General features: G+C 42.8%; 1 protein-coding gene across 1 annotated transcript; it reads right to left on the reverse strand.

Annotated features, from left to right (window-relative positions):
- Positions 1–6,428: 6,428 nt before the first annotated feature.
- Positions 6,429–16,790, reverse strand: LOC102569810 (gamma-crystallin B-like). The gene is made up of 6 exons (XM_059726262.1): positions 16,782–16,790; positions 15,946–16,185; positions 14,997–15,236; positions 8,343–8,375; positions 7,717–7,749; positions 6,429–6,746 (listed from the first exon to the last, which is right to left on the reverse strand). Exons 1-6 carry the CDS (start codon positions 16,788–16,790, stop codon positions 6,471–6,473), a joined length of 831 nt encoding a protein of 276 aa, XP_059582245.1. The 3' UTR covers positions 6,429–6,470.
- Positions 16,791–18,718: the final 1,928 nt, after the last annotated feature.

An 18,718-nucleotide genomic window follows, 5' to 3' on the forward strand; every position in this document is an offset into this window, starting at 1 on the left:
ATTAACAATTATTTTTCCTTCCTCATCATCAAAATTATTCTTTGTAAACTATTGTTTTTATCTTCTGTTTACTGAGTGGCAACTTTATTGTTACTGAAAATAACTAAGGATCAGAGAAAGAGTATGTCCTGCAATAATGTCATTATTTCCCTTAGGGATCGTGTTCAAGAGAAAATGCTGGTACTGCTGCCACCAAATTGTTTCCTGGCATTTAGTGTTAATCTCTCATTGTTCTCTGATCTCATGAGAGAAAGACTTGTTAAAATTTGCATGAGTTCTCCATGACATTGAAAAGTACCTTTGGCATCATGCCAGTAGAACTGCCTGACTTTGAATCAGGCCTATATTTCCAGTCACTTGGGGGGAAAAAAATGTTTTTTTTCTCAGATCATTTTGGGTGGTATTGCAGTTGTGGTGGTGAATGATCACACTCAATCAAACTTCTGTGTAAAAATGGGTGCATCTGCATGTGCCCTATGGCAACATTGTTACTGCGCCGTGAGCATGGCGCATGGTTAGTTTCAGCAGCATGCTAAAATGGGGGAGTGTGCAAAGTAGCTGCCAGTCACCTGTAGACTCGTGTAATTGCTACATTGCTGTAGCATGTCATACGGCGACATAGTGCATTGCTATGGCAATGTCGGGTGACGTGTAGATGCGCCTGATGGGTACTAATTCACTCTAGAATTGAAGTCTAGTCACACACACTCAAAATGTGGAGTAACAGTGAATGCTTAAATCATTCTAGTATTTAATTCCAGTCACACACAATCAATATTGTGTGTCATGGAGCCCCAAACCCATCTAAAATTTAATTCCACTATTTAAACTGAAAGTTGAAAACACTTTAATTACTTAGTCAAGGGGACTATCAAGGTTTAAAAATGAATACACTCATCATAGGAGAGTGAAGAGAGATTTTTTTCCTGTCACCATGGACAGAAAATAGCCTAATTTATTTAGCTGATGCTCATTTTGATAGAATTCATGTATTTTAGTAAAAAAATATTAATACTTTATACAACATTTTTCTGTGCAAGGAAAAAATTGTCACAGTCAAGCATAAAATTTTTATTAAGTAGAAGAATGTTTATGGTGTTTTTTAAGTGTCTCCAGGTAGGTAGGTTGAGATTGGACACGTGACATTGATTCTGGTTCCTTGGTTGGCTTGACATGCCAGCACTATTATTATTTAATCTTTACATTGCAGCACTAGTACCTAGATGGATGCAAGGAGATCAATAGAAGTCACTCTGGCTATTTCTTGCAAGTACTGGGTAGATTTAAAAAACAAAAAAGCAAAAGGTGTTGTGTTGTTAATACTGTACTGGAACGTGCTGGCACAGCTCCCTATTTCTAGCCTGGATCTCACTTACATTCATGGGACTTAACATGAGCAGAGGTTTATGTGTCCAGATCTGGATGTAACCTCAGGGTCTGTGTGTTTGCTTCCATTCAGAGCCAAACTAGTATTAACATAATTGGGGAAATCATTCAATCCATACTGACTTCTTTGGAGCCCAGGATCCAAACTGCCCCTTTGATTTTTCAGCTCATCTTTGTAATTTTTCTGGTCTCTCACACTTATCCCTTTATTTCTCCTTATTCCTTTCTCTCTCTCTCTCTCTTTACTTAATCAATTAGTCTCCAATCTGGTCTGCACATATTCACATCACTTCTCCATCTCCTGCTGCACAGAACAAACTTCTTGTTGCCTTGCTGCCTCATTAAATACCACCTGTAAATGTTTATACATGTTCCCACTAGCTTATGTCTTACCATCACTTTCTCCTGCTGTTTGTTGTTGCATCTGCATTATTCATAGTAATGTCAGCAAAAATTTTGAGACAAAGGAGAAGATCTTCAGGTACTTTACACTGGCATGGCTCCAGTGACTTCACTCATTTACACCAGTTTAGGATCCAGCTCCCAAGTTATGTGAAAAATTTTGTACAGTGTAAGTGTATACTGTAGCTAGTATTGTGAATCCGGTCCAATGGTGTCTGAGGACAAGAGCTTTTTTTGGTCCTCTCCCAGTCAAATAATTGCAGTAACAGCTTCTCTACATTTCAAAGTTAATGTAGATTAAGATTTGGGATGAAGTTAAAGGACAAAAGATGAGTATCTCTATATGTAGATACCTTTATTCTGGAGCAACAGTGTGGCTCCTATTTATTTTAACCCAGTATAGGTCAATCCACACAGGAAAAATGAAGTAATCAAGAATGACTCTCCATGCAGGGTTCTGCTTATATTTCCTAAAACCCCCAGTATTTTGCAACAGAGACAAAATCTTTTAAAAAATTTTTTGACATCTATTTTCTTTTCTGAGACATGCTTCACTTGGGAAGTCTTATTCTTAGGGTTTTGTTGACTATACAATAGATTACTGATTTCAGTATGGCTGCAAGAATATGCTGAAATCATAGGACTGGAAGGGACCTCAAGAGGTCATTGTGTCCAACCCTGTGTTGAAGGCAGGGTTGTCTCAAATCATCCCAATCATGTGTTTCATCTAACCTACGCTTAAAAACTTCCAGTGATGGAGATTCCACAACCCCTTTAGGCATCTATCCTTGGTATTGTACCAGCTTCACAGTTAGACATTTTTTCTTTATATTTCACCTGTTCTTCCTTATATCTAGCCTTGTTGCCCTCTCAGTCCATTGTCCCATTCCCTATGGACACACAGAACAACTGGTTACCATCCTCATTACAACAACCTTTTTTATGTCTGAAATTTGTTGTGAAATCCCTGTAATTCTTGTCTTCTCCAGACTGGATAATCCCAGTTCTTCCAACCTTTCCTCATATGTCACACTTCCTATTCCTCTAATTGTTTTCCTCCTAGAACTTGAGTGATGAGGACCCAGGAGTAGACTGCATGTGTAGATTGCTATGTATTCATAAAACAATATGAATTCTGGGGGTGCACAACCTTTTGGTATTTCCTTTCAATGGACAGTTGAGAGGCTGAGTTTTGCTAGCAGTCATGGAAAACACATTCTATGCTTGGATGCTCAAATATTCACCAAATTCTGAAGGTGAATTATGAATTGTAAATATGGCAGTGGTAATCCAAATGTATGCAGCCTAAGTGTTAGGAGTATGTCCTCAGGGAAGTGAGAAAAGAGTTAATCTCTTTCTCTCCAAATGGATCACAGGCATCTGCCCACCACACTGCAGTGATCTGCAAAGGAGAATGGTGGAGCCAGCTCTGCTGGTTAGAGGGAGAAACCAGTGAATTAGGCTGTACCTTCCTTTGTCTGCTAGATGTGCTGGCCACAGATGGTAATGGCTGCTGCTATCACCATACTGTATGCTTCCGTTGGCTGTGCCACAGCAACTGTGCTGCGAGAGTGTCAAGTGCACATTGGTAAGGTACCAGCTACTGATGGAAGTGAGCTATCGCTTAGTTCCCAGGCAGCACGAGAAGCCGTATTTCTCTCAGCAGAGGTGGATCAAGTCTGTTGGCAGAATGAAGGGCTCAGCTACCACAGAGCAGCTTTGCATATGCACACACTCAAAGCTGTGCCAATGGGACTGGAATTCTGCCAGAAAATGTGTAGCATATGCCAGGTCTTAATGTTAGATCCTATCTCCTGGTCCTAAATGAGCTTACTGAAACACATCCAGAAACTATAATAACGGCATTCTCCACTGTTCTAAGAAGATCCATACCCTACGGTAGTAAAATACTCGCAGCTCATCAAACAGCTGTCTTGAAACAGACTTAAAAAATTTGATCCTCAGGCACGATCTATAATGGGAGATAGTGTGTAGCAAATGCTGCATGCTATTAGGGAGCTATTACAGACTTAATTGCCCATTAAGCCCATTAATTCCATGATGATTTCCATTATAACTTTGAAGGCTTGGGTCTCTGCTGGTATTAAGTCCATTTTTCATCCTCATAGTCCAAACTTTTTCATTAGTTACATTAAACAAATGATAAGTCTCAAATGTGCAGGTCTCATGTCAACATTGAAGAGACATCCCTCCTCACAAGAAAAGCAGCACACAAAAGCCTGGATGTGCTATATTAGCCTGAGAGAATTTCAGCCAAAATTTGTTTTCAGAGAAGTGACTAGGTTGTCTGATAGTGACAGCTCTCTCCCTCTTCGCAGGCTCTTTATTCATGTAACACCTATTCAAGATCAGAGTATTTACCAACACAAGTAAAGAAAGCCTTTCAAAACTGTCTTGAATCAGGAATTACTAACATTCCTATTTCACAGATAGGACCCAAAGTGTGTGGATTGTTTAAGAAAAAACTGCCTATAACTCTTAATATTCTTCCATCCCTAATCACAGATCTAACTTTCCTCTCTAGTACCAAAAAGAATACTCAAACCAGCAAATAACCCATGCTTTTTTTTATACAGCTATTGTGCTAATTGCACCAGATCTTCAGGGGGAGTAAATTGGTCCAGTTCCATTGACTGCACTGATTAATGGCAGCTGGAGATCTGATCTGTTGTCTTGATAGACACTTATTACAGCCTTGTTTAAGGCAAGTAATATATTTTGATGTATGCATAAAATATTGGGGTTTTTTTATAGTCTTCTACTGTTTTGTGGAGGAAGCAAGCAGGTTGTGTGCTTTAACTGATAATTTTCATGGGAGCCTTGAAAGGCTGGTTTAGCAAATGCCAAGACACATGCTATTCTATTTGTTAATTACATGGTATAATTACTATAGATGCCAAATACCTTTCACTTCTAAACAGGGAAACTTGGGTTTCCAGCTGTGCTTCTCATCTTTGCGGAATGGTCAAGGCAACATTTCTCTGTTCTGACTGGATCCAGGGGTTTTATCCTATATACATCAGCTTTAGGGCTTGATTTGCGTGAGCTGAAAAACAGGAATCCTGCTCTGCCCTCTGACCCACAAGACCATTCTTTGCTGTGCTGAAGTGAGTGGTATTTATTCTTTGAATTTCTACACATTATAGGCAGTACACAAGTGCTTTGCTGTTACAGTGAAAGAAGTGACACAGTCAGCGATAGTTTGTTAGTGACAAATATATATAAGATCCAAAAGTAGGAGTGAAACTTCTGCACTGAGTGAAGAAATGTGAGGTTTAGGCATTATACCACTGCAGAGGTTTGCATTTATTACTTGAACATTTACTATGGCATGTAGGGTTCCTGTTGGTGTGTTTGGTTTTAACTCAGCAAAGCACTTAAGTACTTATTTTTCTAAAACCTGGAAGTACTTGCATGCTTCAAGTTAGGCATATGTATGGTGTGTAGGAACTAGCTAGGTTACCGTCTATTTAAAAGGATGCTACCTGGTGGTTCTCACTGTTTTTTGTATTCTAGAAGACACCAGAACCCTGCTAGAGCAGTTGCCTATACTGCTGTGTGTAGTTGGCAAACAAGGTTAGACTACACTGTGCCTGTGTGACCATGTCTCACTACACACATGTAATGAGCAAGAGAAATACAATGGTATGCTTTTGTACTTTGCCTTTAATGGAAGGGCCTAAATTAATTCAGCAGGGGGTGTTAAAATATAACATCAATGTTGTTGTACTGTACTCTGTTTTGTGTAAATTATAATGTACAGGGTTCAGAGGTGCCTGTTTCATATAGACTGAACTATAATTAAGACTACATTAGGGATGTCATACTGTTACTAATCTATGATATACTTATTAGCAGAATGACAATATGGCCATTGATGAACTAGGTTAGAGCTTTAGCTGGCATAGATCAGAGTAGCTCTATTGAAACCAAGGAAACCAGGCTGTTAGGTGAGTATCTATGGCATTACATTCACATCTGTTTTTAAAAATATTTTACTTACTAGGAGGAACTGGAGAATTAAACCTTCCTGAATAGGAGAGAGAAGGCTCTAACAAGAAATGGGGAGGGGTGGGGGAGAAGGGGATGTGGAGGGGAGCATTAGTTAGAATCACAGAGTGCTCTACAACTTTAGAAAAGGAAGTAGGGTGTTTGTAGCTCATAGTGTCTTTTTAGGCCTTTTTCAAAGAAAGAAAGTTCTAGCCTGAATATATTTAGTGGCTCCTCTGTTTTATACATTGGTGTATATCCTCTTTCGTCCCTAATGATGATTGCAGTTAATACTTATAACTAGTGATCATTATGTATATTGAAAGTCCAGTTCTCTGCTCTAAATTCTGCTTAGCTTTATGAATTCTTACCTTGGATTGACCATTAGAAACATAGTATAAAACTAGCATGAAAGAATCTTATCAATTTATTCTGAATCAGTTCAACAAACATCAAAAACATTCATTTTATGGGTCCTATCTGAGCTACAGATAGCCCTAAGCTGAATTATTTCCCCAATACTGAAATATACACCTAATCCTTGGGGAAATTCGAATTCCACAATTTAGACCTGTTTTCATGTCAAACAAATTCGAACTATGCTGGCAAGTATTAGACAGAAAAAGGACTTTTGGAATTCAGTAGCACTTTATTTAGAGGGAAATGACATTTCAGCGTAGGTCAACCACTCGTCGTAAAGAACCAACTTTGGCATTCACTGCGCCCCAGTCAAGGAATCTTTGGTATTCCCCAGGGGACAGCAAGTACTGTCGCCCTCTGAAGTTAGGCAGCTCGTACAAGAGCCAAGAGCCATCCAAGACATTGAGGGAGTGGATCTCGGTAAGGTGGATGCAATCTGGAACTGATGCACAGTCATCAGTGAGCTCCAGCATGAGGCCTTGAAGCTCCACTCTCTCATAGAGCCGAATCTTGTGGGAACCAGGGTTCTGTGACAGCAAATGGAACACACAGAAAAGGAGATGTTGAAACATTTCTGATTTCCAAAATCTGGCCAAACATTTCACCAAACATTTCTCCAGTAGAAGCTGTATATGCAACATTGTCAACATATGCAACATATGCTCAACCATTTGTGTCCCTTTGACCATCAAGATGACAGGCAGTGCACTTCTGTTTTGAACTTGATTTTTGTATTTTAGCAATTACCTTTTGAAATCTTTGTAGAATGAGACTATGTAACTCTTCAGTTCAGAAAATCTTTACAATAGCCTTTCATTTGAGAATGTCCACATGGTTTATAAAGTATATGTGTGTACTGGAGCATCCTACCACATGGTATGCTTTCTATATTGCATGTATATATATTTGGTTTTTATGGACTATATAATGAGGTGTCAGAAAAAAAAAGTTATTGGTTTGAGTTTGAAATGAATGGCAGTCCTTGCTCATCACCAATCACTAGCAGTGTAGTCACTGACATATATACTGATAAAATCTTTATACACACTACTACTTCATGTATTCCCATTTTATACATATAAGGAAGTGATGGCCATGTTGCCAAGTACATAGCCAGGTGAGCCACTCGTACAGAGCCACTCATATTATTAGAGGCTTGAAGAGCAAACCATATGAGGAAAGGCTGATAGATATGGGACTGTTCAGCCTAGAAAAGAGGAGTTTGGATTTGGTGGCAGCTTACAAATATAGCAGGGAGAGCATCAGGGGCAAGGCAAACAACTATTCACTGAAGTGCCCCAGGAGAAACGGTCATAAACTCCTAGAAGAAGGTTTCAGACTGGATATAAAGAAAATCTCTGTGGTTTGTGTGACCAGACTCTGGAATAGACTCCCAGCGGGAGTGGTGCAGGCACCTACCCTGGAGGTCTTCAAAGGGAGGCTGGATACACACCTTGCTGGGGTTATTTGACCCTAGCAGTCTTTCTTGCCCAGAGCAGGGGGACTGGACCTGATGATCTCACAAAGTCCCTTCGAACCCTGAGCTTCTGTGGATCAGTGTGATTCACTGATAACTGGAGAGTGATTACTAATGCAAGTTGCACTATGTATTCCAGTAGCAAAGAAGTACGAGAGCAATTTTAAACAAACTGGCTCTTCAGTTAGCATAAATTGACATAGCCTAATTCATCTGAAGTCAATACAGCTTATTAACACTAGTTGAGAGTCTGGCCCAACACATTTTTAATGTGTTAATTTTCATCATACCATGGCTACAAGAGCATTTTATACAGGTCATCCCAAACAAAAACCTTGCATCACATTGCACTAGCATGTATTTTTTTTGTATGGCACAAAGGGTTTTATAATAATTAGAAATATACATTTTCTGTAGTACTTCCACATCCTTAATATGACATGAAACTGCACTAACCTTTGTTAGGTAACTGTTAAATGACTAATTTATGTTATTTCCATTAGAATGTGTTCCACTGCCATAATGCTTGCTGATGCTGACTGCTTAAGGAAGTTTCTGTCTGTAGTGACCTCTTGAAGGGACAATGTCAGTGTTTAAAGCTGCTAGACCAAACAATGAGCAGGAGACAATAAAATCCTTGTAGCACAAGCCACTTCTGGAAGTCCGGATATTCTCCCCTCTACTGATTTCTCGCTTGGGCACTTGTAAATTATCCAGCTGCCACATCCTATCAGGATGAGACTACATTGTTTGAAGGTAGGACTACAGACCAGGGTGACCATTGCTACATATATACAATGCCCCAGAAGCTCCTACCTTTGTAGAAAACAATCTGCAACATAAAGCTTTATAAAAACTCATTGTTCATCCAAATGTACACATTAGATCATGATACCAGTCTGTCTGAGCTTAGCTTACCTTTCCCATTTTCACAAGCTTGCAGATGTGGAAGCTCAGTGCTATGGACAACTGCAGTGGTAGCTTTTATATACAGTAGACATAATGCTACATCTGCAACTCTAACACAAAAGGGACCTGTTCTGAATAGTAAGAGGATTTCATGCTTTGCCTTTATTATGATCAGTGGACTTTTCCTGTATGTACCTTTATAGGTTTCTTTTTTTTTTTTTGTGCATTTGTGCTGTTCTCACTGATGTTGCAAATGTTAATGAGCTGCTTTTTGTAGAACCTAGGAGACAGTGGGCTAAATTGTCAGTGGCAGTAAATTGATGTATACCAGTTAAGACCAGTGGACAACCTAGTGCAGCAGGCTCAAATGAGAGAGAAAAACCACTATCACCAGGATTGTTTTTAATTTACCCCTTTATACAAAAACTGTAAAGGTCAGAGAAACTGATCTGCAGGCTTGTACAGTGTATGCTCTGTCCCGTCCACACTTCCTCCTGTTGGATTTAGCCAACAGTCCTCTATGCCATTTACATCAAATCTAAATTTCCCCAAAATGTTGACTGAATACTTTCCTCTTGTGAGAAAAGGAAACTGCCTTTTGCTTCTCTTGTTTCTTGCTCCTCCCATTTCAATATTATTGTCATCTCCATTTGTCATTTGACACAGAAAAACACTTCAGTTTTGTCATGTTGTGGCATTGGTCCTCCTCAGATGTGTTTCAAAAGATATGGTTTAATGTAGCACTTCATATGGGATTTATCCTTGCTACATAAAAGAGCAACAGAAAGGAATTCCATCCAATATACCAGGTACCATAACTCAGCTGCATGTAGGAAAGTGCAATGATCAAAACACTAATTTTAAGTAGATTTTTGCTCTCGCTTGACATTTCAGGATTCAGCGGTTCCCTGAACCTCCTGAAAAGTTCAGTGGTTTGGGTTGACACTGCTACCAACACAGCAACTTGAAATATATAAATAGTAAAACCCACTGGACTTTGTGATATTTTATATTCATCCCAAGTTATGGGTTGGTTAGTTACTCCTACTAAAGCTCAGCATTTTTAATTAGTGAAAAACTTTTCCCTTCTGCAAGCATTTAGTTGCTGAACTTCAGTGCATACTCTGAAGTAAAAACTCATCACTATCTGGAGTCCAGAAGAGGTTAACTTCCATGAAAAAGTAAAACACTGTCAGTGTAATAATGGAAGATATGATTTGAAGATGCTTCCTGACAGGAGACTGAGGGGCTGGGAAATAGGAGATGGTCCTCAGGTGGTAGCTAGCTAGCTAGGGTGTGTGTAGATGAAACGGGGGCCCTAAATTGAAGCAGTGGGTTTCTAAAAACACCGCTTCAATTTGGGGCCCTTTAAATCTTGGTGTCATGCACACATCCGAACTCACCTCTGGCACAGGGAACAGTCCCTGGGCAGCGGGGGTGGGGGAGGGCTAGTGCTTCCCTCCACAGCAGCAGCACCCCCCTCCCCTCCCTAGGTGGCCCCTGCCTGCTGGGACCCAGGTTGGGAGGTCCTGGAGGACATGGCAGCTGCAGAGGGAAGCACTGGGTCCCTGTGCAGCTCATGCAGGATCCAAGGCGGGGGAGTGGATCAGGCTCACCGCTTTTCTTGGTCAGAGCCTGCCTTCCTGGGCTGCTGCCAGGCTGCTTGCAGGGCTTCCTGCAGAGCCCCTGAGCTGCGTGGAGCCTGGTGCTTTGCTCTGCAGATGTAGGGGCAGCAAACTAAAGCTCTTCAGAAGATTTTAGTTTGCTGCGCCCCAAGTCATTTAAGGCGCTTTAGACTGCCAAATTTGCTACAGTGGCTGTAATTAATGTGCAATACACTGCCGATGCATGCAAACACTGACACCATTTAAGCAGTGCAAAAGCATTTAGACTTCTTTAAAGTGTTGTGCACACATGCCTCTCATTTCATCTACACATGGCCTCAGTAGTAACTGTTAGTCAGCCAGCCTGCAGAGGCCCTGGCAGAAGTACTCTAGTTATTCACTTTAAGTAAAGTGCTATAAGTTAGAGCAGGAATGAACCAAATACACTCTTGCCATTGGGGATGGGGGGCCTCAGTGCCTGTCTGCACTGGCCAAAGCCAGCAGGTAGGTGTGCTCTCTCAGACCTCCCAGGAGCATGCTGGAACAGCCCCTCTCCCCAGTCCTGCCCCCTCACCAGCTGGCAACTGTCAGCAGCAGCTGGAGGGTAGGGGTGGGGAACAGAGCCCTGCTCCCACTGTGAGGGCCCTGCAGCCTGCTGGCTGGGTTCTGGGTGCGGAGCCTGGGCTGGGTCCGTGCGGCAGGGGGCTCCCTCCCCCTCCCCTCTTCCAGACTCTTGACAGCTATGGCCAAGAGCTGCAAAACAGGGCTGCCCAGTTCAGCTTTTCGCCACTCTGGGAACTGGAGCCAGGAGGGAAGGGAGGCCCCTGACATGAATTGGATCCTACCTGGCCCCACCAAGACTCAAACCCTCCAGCTTGGTAGGGGGGCGGGATCTGTGCCACAGAGAGGCTCTATTCCCTCCCCCCAGCTGTGCAGGGAGGAGACAGATTTTTTTGGTCTCTTCTCTGTGATAGCCCAGTGGTGGAGCTGGGCCAGTTTTCACCTGGAGCAGATAAGCGCCAGCTGAGGTTAGCAAGCAACCCAGAGAGGGCCCCTGAGATGGTGACAGAATGCGACTTGCATTGAAGTGTGACGGATGTTCAAAAAAAGCACTTTAACCTAAAACGCTGTAGCCTAATACCACATCCATCAAGGGTTAACTTAGAGCAGGAGCTGCCATTTATAAAGCGCTTTAAGTGCTGTGAACATCTAATCTGTTATGACTTTAAAGCATCCCACAAAGTTAGCCATTAGAAAATACTGAGCACATGGGGACGTTTTAAATTCAGTTACTCTCCTGAGGTTAGGTTCCTGAGTCAGGGATGCAGGCAGGTGTCCCCAGCCAGTTGGCATGTACAGCCTGGAATTTCCTGTGACAGGCTGTGTAAATCACCTCTACAGTGCCATCTGATTTATTTTATTTTATTTTTGGTCAGTCCATTTCCTGAGATTCCCATATGGTTGCATAGTTTACTGCCAAGGCTTTTAGTGATGATATTCTCTGTTTTGGTTATATTATAAATCCCCTTTCTGCAATGAAGCATGCAGCATATGTGACTGAATCTCTGTTCTCAGTGGGAAAACTGAACTCAGTCTTAATTATGGATCCTCCATAATGTTGCCAAGCTATGGTGTTGGAAGCTGTTCTAAAACTGAATTTCTCATTGCCTTTGCTCTTATCCTTTGTGTTTAGTAAGGTGCATACAGTGGTGAAATTAACATCCTATCTGTAACCATGCTGTTGTATGTAAAGGTGCTGAAGGGTTTCCTCAAAGCTTGCGAGCTCAGTCAGGGTGTTTGCACTCTTGGGACAAGGATCTGCAGCTGGCTGTGCACACAGGATGCATGCATGTAATTGGACAGCTGAAACTCGAGGACAGGAAGCACAAGAAAAAACAGGGAAGACCAGGTGGGGAGAGGGGAGCTGAAGCTGTGCGGAGAAGGGCTGCTACTAGGACAATTGCTTCCAAGAGGACGACTGGCAGAAGACTCGTGACTGAGCGAGCTGCTACTGAGGGCAGAGGAGCCACCAGCTAAGCCACCAGGATTGCCCGGTATCCTTTACTGAAGGAGCGGAGTTGTACAAACGGGTTCCCCTCCCTACTCTTAAGCTCCCTGGGTGCAGGAAGTTGCTGGGAGGGAATCGGGGACAGGGGTTGCTAGAGGAGGTTTTCTGGGAGACCTGGAGAGAGCAGCAGGGAATCGTGGCTGTGGGAGCTGCCACAGAGCTCAAAAGTAAAGCCGAGAAGAGGCAGGCCAGGTGCCAAACACAGGGAAGCTGCCTTGGGAAGTCTCTGGGGAATGGTGTGACTAATTGCAAGTGCCCAGGAAAGACCGGACAAAGGAAGAAACCCTGGTCTCCAGAGCAGCCACACCTGAGGTCCTCACAGGCACCACTGTCTTCTGTCCAGATGACAGCATCGCCGCCTCTCTTGAGGCAGAGCGAGCGCTGCTCCCCGGGGCTCCACTGCAGCCACTGCACAGGGGGCTACTTTGCTGCAGGCAGAGTGGTTTTGTGGAGACCTGGCTGATTAAGTGCATATACCTGTTATAAGTTGCCTGAGTGTTAAAGTTGATAACATAATTGCTTTTGTTATATGGTAAGTATTTGCTTTATCTGCTGGTATAGATTATTATTGAGCTCATTGAAAATATTTTGTTATTTATGGGATGTCAAATTTGTCAGTCTCTCAGTTATTGTAGTAATAAATTATTGTAAATAGTTATTTAGTGTGTGGTCTGGTGCAGAGAGAACCAGGGGAGAGCACTCTAATGAGTGGTGCTCCCAGCCAGTAGACCGAGACCTATTGGCACCCCAGGATCCCAAAAATATGGACATGGCTGCAGGTAGCACCACCACCAGAGTTACGTGTATACCATTTTACAATCTTTCTAAAAATGTGAGTCTGTTTTAGAATTATCCAAAAAGAGAGTCAATGTTAAATACTTATCCAACTGTGTATAATAATCTCCGTGGATGGAAAAATTCTATTGCTGCTCATATGGCTGGCTCTGAATGGCTGTTTCTCCACAAAGTCACTCACTTTGTATGACTGGTCCCCCATTAATAGGAAAGAACAGCAACATAAAACCTTCTCCTTCTCTCAGGAATGGTGGGAAGAGGTTTCCTCAAAACAGGAATAGCAAAGATGGTAGAAGAGGTGCCTTTTTCCTCCTACCCTGACATACAGGGCTAGAACACAGAACCCAGGTCTGGAAAGGATCTTCTAGGTCATCAAGTTCGGACAACCACATTGTATAAGCCCTTTCATAAACAAATCAAACTGCATTATAAAAGTAGTTAGGATTTTCTGCCACAGATGTTTGTACTGGGAAATTGTTACTGAATTGTACTGCTTTGGCAGTTAAAAACCTTTAATGTGCACCCTAAATCTATTCATGGCCAGATTATACCTCTGGAAGTAGGGAGGGGCAGTACTCACCACTGAGCAAGGGTGCATCTGTTTGGATGGGTAGAGTGGACCTTCGGAGCTCTTCTATAGTGCAAAGTGTATGTTGTTTGGGGTAGGGGTGTAGGTTGTAGCTATGTTGGCCTAAGGACATAGGCAGACAAGGTTCCTTGGGTGAATTTGATATCTTTTATTAGACCAACCCAAATAGTTGGAGAATAGTTATTAAGCAAGCTTTCGGGTTCAAAAACCCTTCGTCAGGCTAAGGAAGTTTCAGCAGTTGGTGTGTGCTCTTCCTGGATGGAATGAAAAGTAAAGAAGCCAGGGGCTGGGCTGGGCTGGGGAGGCAGTTGCCAGGCAGATTGTAATGTATCAAAAATCCAATGTCTATGTTTAGTCCATGATCTCTAGTATCCAGCAGGTTGAAATGGAGCTCATAGGCTCGTCTCTGGGAAGTGTCGTGTAAGTTTCCCTTGAGGATCAGGACAGAGATGGGAGAGAGAGTGGCCCTCCCATGAGAAATGTGCCCCCACCGGTAATTGGGTTGGTTTTCACAGACTCCCACAAGTCATGGGTCCTGGAATTAACACCACACTGTGGTGCATTTGGCAGTCCAGCCCGCTGTGCACTGTTGTTTGAGACTCTCTGCAAACTTGAGCAGATATCTTTGCATTGATTCTACTTGGGTCACATTTTTTGACCTCTTCTTTGCAACCACAATAGCCGAAAACTTCCTGTTGAATGATGGCTAAGTTCAATGTAATTGCTTGCCAAGAGCCTCAACTCCTGCCCATGAGTTTAAACTCTATTCTGTATAGGGTTTAGGTAGCCATGTGCTTATTTTCTGTCCCTGACTTCTCCTTATCCTGGACTGGGTTGAGGGCTGTGCTTGATGATAATCCTTGGCTGGAAAGAGGAGTAGGCGGATTGGTAACAGCGTTTGGGGAAGCTCTGCCGGGCTGCTGGTACCTAGCTGAGTACTAGGTCTGCTCTAGTCTTTCTATCCAGGTCTCTGATCAGTATCATGGAGGTTTCTAAGCATGGCTCAGGGTCAAATATGTGCCCCACACTGTATTCTAGGTAAGTTCACACAGCCATGCAGGGAAGGGCAAGATGTTCCCTTTCTGAGTCTTAGCGGAGCCTTTTATTTCGCTTTAATATTCTCTGTGTAGGAAGTAGCTGTGCAGTGATAAGAAATGCCAGTGAAAGATGGAAGTGCCTCTGCTCCAGAAGCTATAGTAGTGTACCAAGCAAGATTTGCAACGATGCAATGCTTTTCACATGCTTTTATTCATCAGATCACACATTTGCCAGGCTAAAAGAATAGCAATGTTACTAGATCTAAAAACAGTCAGCAGCACGTCTCAAAGACCCAACTTTGCTAGATGTTGCACCCCAGTCGCTGAATCTTCTATACTCTCCAGGTCTCAGGAGGTATTGACGGCCACGGTAGTTTGGCATTTCATAGAAGATCCAGTGTCCCTCCAGTACAACACAGGACTGGATCTCGCAGAGACGTAGTTGCTCCAGGACTTGAGGACAATCCTCAGTTAACTCCATCATCTGGCTCCTCAGATTATCCTTCTCGTAGACTTTTATCCTGTAGGTTCCTCTGTGCTGTAACAGAGAATGAAAGTGTGAAGTGGCTAACTCACAAGACTGACTCCCTGTGAACTGCGTGATAGTTCTTAATCTTCCTAATAGAAAGTAATGAATAGGTCAGTGTAGCCACCTATCCCTCTCTCCCCCCCCCCTTTTTGTAGGGAGCATATCTAGACTGAGCAGGTGCTCACACCACATACAAGAAGGGCCAGAGCCAGAGTGTAGAATACTCTAGCCAGTTCTGAGCCAGGGCACTGGTCCCATAGGCTGCTTTCAGTTAGGTTGAGGGCTGTTTTGGCTATGAGTGTGCCCATAATCCAGGGACTAAAAAGGTGGTGTAGATTTGGCCCTCAAGAGTCACAAAGTACTGGCCCTGAATCTCCCATCCCATTGATGTGTCTTTATTGTTCCAGTGGATTTAGTCTTTCACTTACACCACTGGGAGTGGGGTTTGTAAGTCTCTCAGTGAAAGCAATTTCAGATAATTTTGAAATGGGAAGGAAAAATAGATACTGCCTGAATACAGGCATAGCCTCAGAATAATTGCCCACAGGCCCATAGCAGGTAAACAGGGTCCCTCTGTCCTTCCTGTGGGAGCCACCTCCTAAGAGGAAGAAAGTTCTCAGTCCTTGGCCTCAGCTGATGGTGAGTAATAGGTACCCAGTGAGGGTTGGTTTGGTGACCTTCGCTCTTTCAGAAGGAGAAGCAAGCATAGCCTACTCACCGGTGGGATCAACCGGCAGGATCGAATGTCCTCAGTCATGCCCTGGCATTGGATATCAGGATATTCGCCCCTCTTGAGAAAGAGCTGTTGTCCCATGAAGTTAGAATGCTCGTAGAGCATGAAGCAGCCGCTATCCACTCTCACAGAGTTACAGCGGCTGAGGTAAGCTTGCAGGTCAGACCGATCACTGCTGCATTCGAATGATCGGCCTTGGAAGTTCTTTTCCTCGAACAAGGTAATCTGGGTTGAGAAATAAAATGGGCAGAAGCTAAAAGGAAACTTTGTCCACTATGTCTGTATCTATACATTCCAGTTTCTTTCCTCCAGCACCCCAGATTTCTAGTTTCTAGGCCTTACCTTTTACACCATTGGTGATAAAGAATATAACTCCCACTGAGTGCAGAAGAATTAATGACTTATACCAGTGTGAGAACAGATTCAGTCTGTGATTATTTAATGTGAAGGGATTTACCTGCACCAAAGTTTGCACAGATCTGCTCACATTCTTGACTCGCATCACACTGGTACAACTCATTTGAAGTCAATGGTGTTACTCGGGTGTTAATAATAAGAGAATTAGGGCTTATCTATACAAGAAAGTAGCACACAGAAAGATTTATAGCGCACTAGCTACTGCAAGCATTGTGCACAGAGTTCACTTAGACTTACTGTATGGACGCTCTTCCTGAACCCTATGCACAAAGTAGCTCAGTCTACTCTAGCAAGCAAAAGTAAATTAACTCCTAGGTTTACTGCATACTGACTTCCCCAGGCATACCAGCCGGCGAGTCCAAGCTAACATACAAAACAATCAAATCCAGACAGGTTTCTCTTACCTTTCCCATTGTGGCTGGATTCAAATCACAAGTTGAGATGTTCTGTTGGGTTAGTGACTGCCTTTATATACATCACAGCCACTGCTAATTGTGCACAAATGAACAAAAGTTTTTTTCTTTGACCAATCAGGGTAATTCATGACTCTGTGGGTCTCGTTCACTCTTTGTTTTAGTGTCCTTCGGTTTTGTGTAGTAGGGAAAAAGGTTTTAGTCTGTTGTCACCAGTGACAGGCTGAGGACAGCGGCTGTCAGCATAGCCATTTTTTTTAATGGAAGGCAAGGTAGTTCAGGAAAAGAGAGAAACTTCCAGCAAAGAGGCAGAGGCATTGGATGCTGATGTTACTAGTTCTTTTCAACATACTGTCTTTCAAGTGTACTTTATGAACATTAGTTCTATGCTTATGTTTATCATCAAAAATCCTGGGAAAGTTCTGTTTAACATTTTTGTGATAACAGACTATTCACATGTTGTCACTAGGGAAATTAGAATCCAGTATGAAAATGACTTCAGATACAGTTTCATTTTATGTCTATTGTGTAAGGGGTTTTTTTTCTTTTTCAATTCTGGGTCTATTGGAAGGTTGGGCTGATTTCATGGACTGAAGGCAGGATTCTAAAAAGGGCTAAGTAGGACTTCAGCAGAACTGAGGCACCTAAGTCCAAAACTGCAATACAAAAGTGCCCCAGGTACCTACAGTCCTGCCTCTGTGCATGACCAAAACTGGCCCAGCCCTTGAAGCATGGAGCTCATCTTCCCTAGAGGCCCAATCTAAGATGATCTAGGCCTAAAAAAAACAAACAAACCCAAACCAGTTGGGCTCCTCACAATAAGTAGCAGCAGCCATCTTACTCTAATAGCCTGTGGTTAGAGCACTCACCCAGTGATTAGGAAACCTGAGTTTTAGGTCTTCCTCACCCTGAAGTCATTCATGCTTGTAGTCCCCTCTTGAGAACCACAACCATCACACCGTGGAATAAGCTTGGGGTGAAGAGTTGCCTAAGCTGGGTCACTGTGACAAAAGGAATGCAAGATTCATGGGGCCAGTGACAAAGAACACAAGGGAACCTCTCTCTGTAGACTAATGGTGAGGGCATTTTTCCAGGATGGGGAATCCAGAGTTCTGGTGCCTGTGTCTCAAAACACAAGCTTTGAGGTATTTTATTTTAATCACATTGCAAAAAAATGCATAAAATATTTTGAGAGAGACTAGAAACTAAGATTCCACCCATGCAACTGAATGTAGCATGATTTCAATAAGAAAATGCCCTAACTTCAAACTAGCCTATGGCTTCCTGATTAAAACACTGCCCAGGGAATGAGAACTGTTCCCTCAAGCTGAGGAGGAGATAGGAAATGGAAAACCTAGTGAGTGCTCTAAGAAGTAAGCTATTATACCCCAGAAAAATCATGGAGCAGTTCCTCAAGGAATCCATTTCTAAGCACTTGGAGGAGAAGAAAGTGATTATGAACAGTCAGTATGGATTAAGCTATGGCTGCCCAACCTGTTTGCTTTCTATGTTGACATGACTTGTTCTGGATGCAGAAAAAGCAGTGAATGTGATTAACCTTTACTTTAGCCAGGCTTTTGATGTGCAAGCAAGCTAAGGAAGTATGGGTTGGGTGAACTGACTGTAAGGTGGATAGAAAGCTGGCTGGATCATCAGTTACAATGGGTAGCAATCAATGACTTGGGGTCTAGTTGGTGGCTGGTATCAAGTAGATTCACTCAAGGGTTGGTCCTGGGGCTGGTTTTGTTCAATAACTTCATTAATGATCTGGAAGATGGGATGAAGTGCACCCTCAGCAAATTCATGAATGACACCAAGCTGGGGGGGGGGGGGGGGGGTTTAGGACTAGGATTCAGTGTGACATAAACAAATTGGAGGATTGGGCAGAAAGAAATCTCATGAACTTCAACAAGGACAAGTGCAACATC

This window comes from Alligator mississippiensis, chromosome 4, assembly GCF_030867095.1.
Source record: "Alligator mississippiensis isolate rAllMis1 chromosome 4, rAllMis1, whole genome shotgun sequence".
Classification (NCBI taxonomy): Eukaryota; Metazoa; Chordata; order Crocodylia; family Alligatoridae; genus Alligator; species Alligator mississippiensis.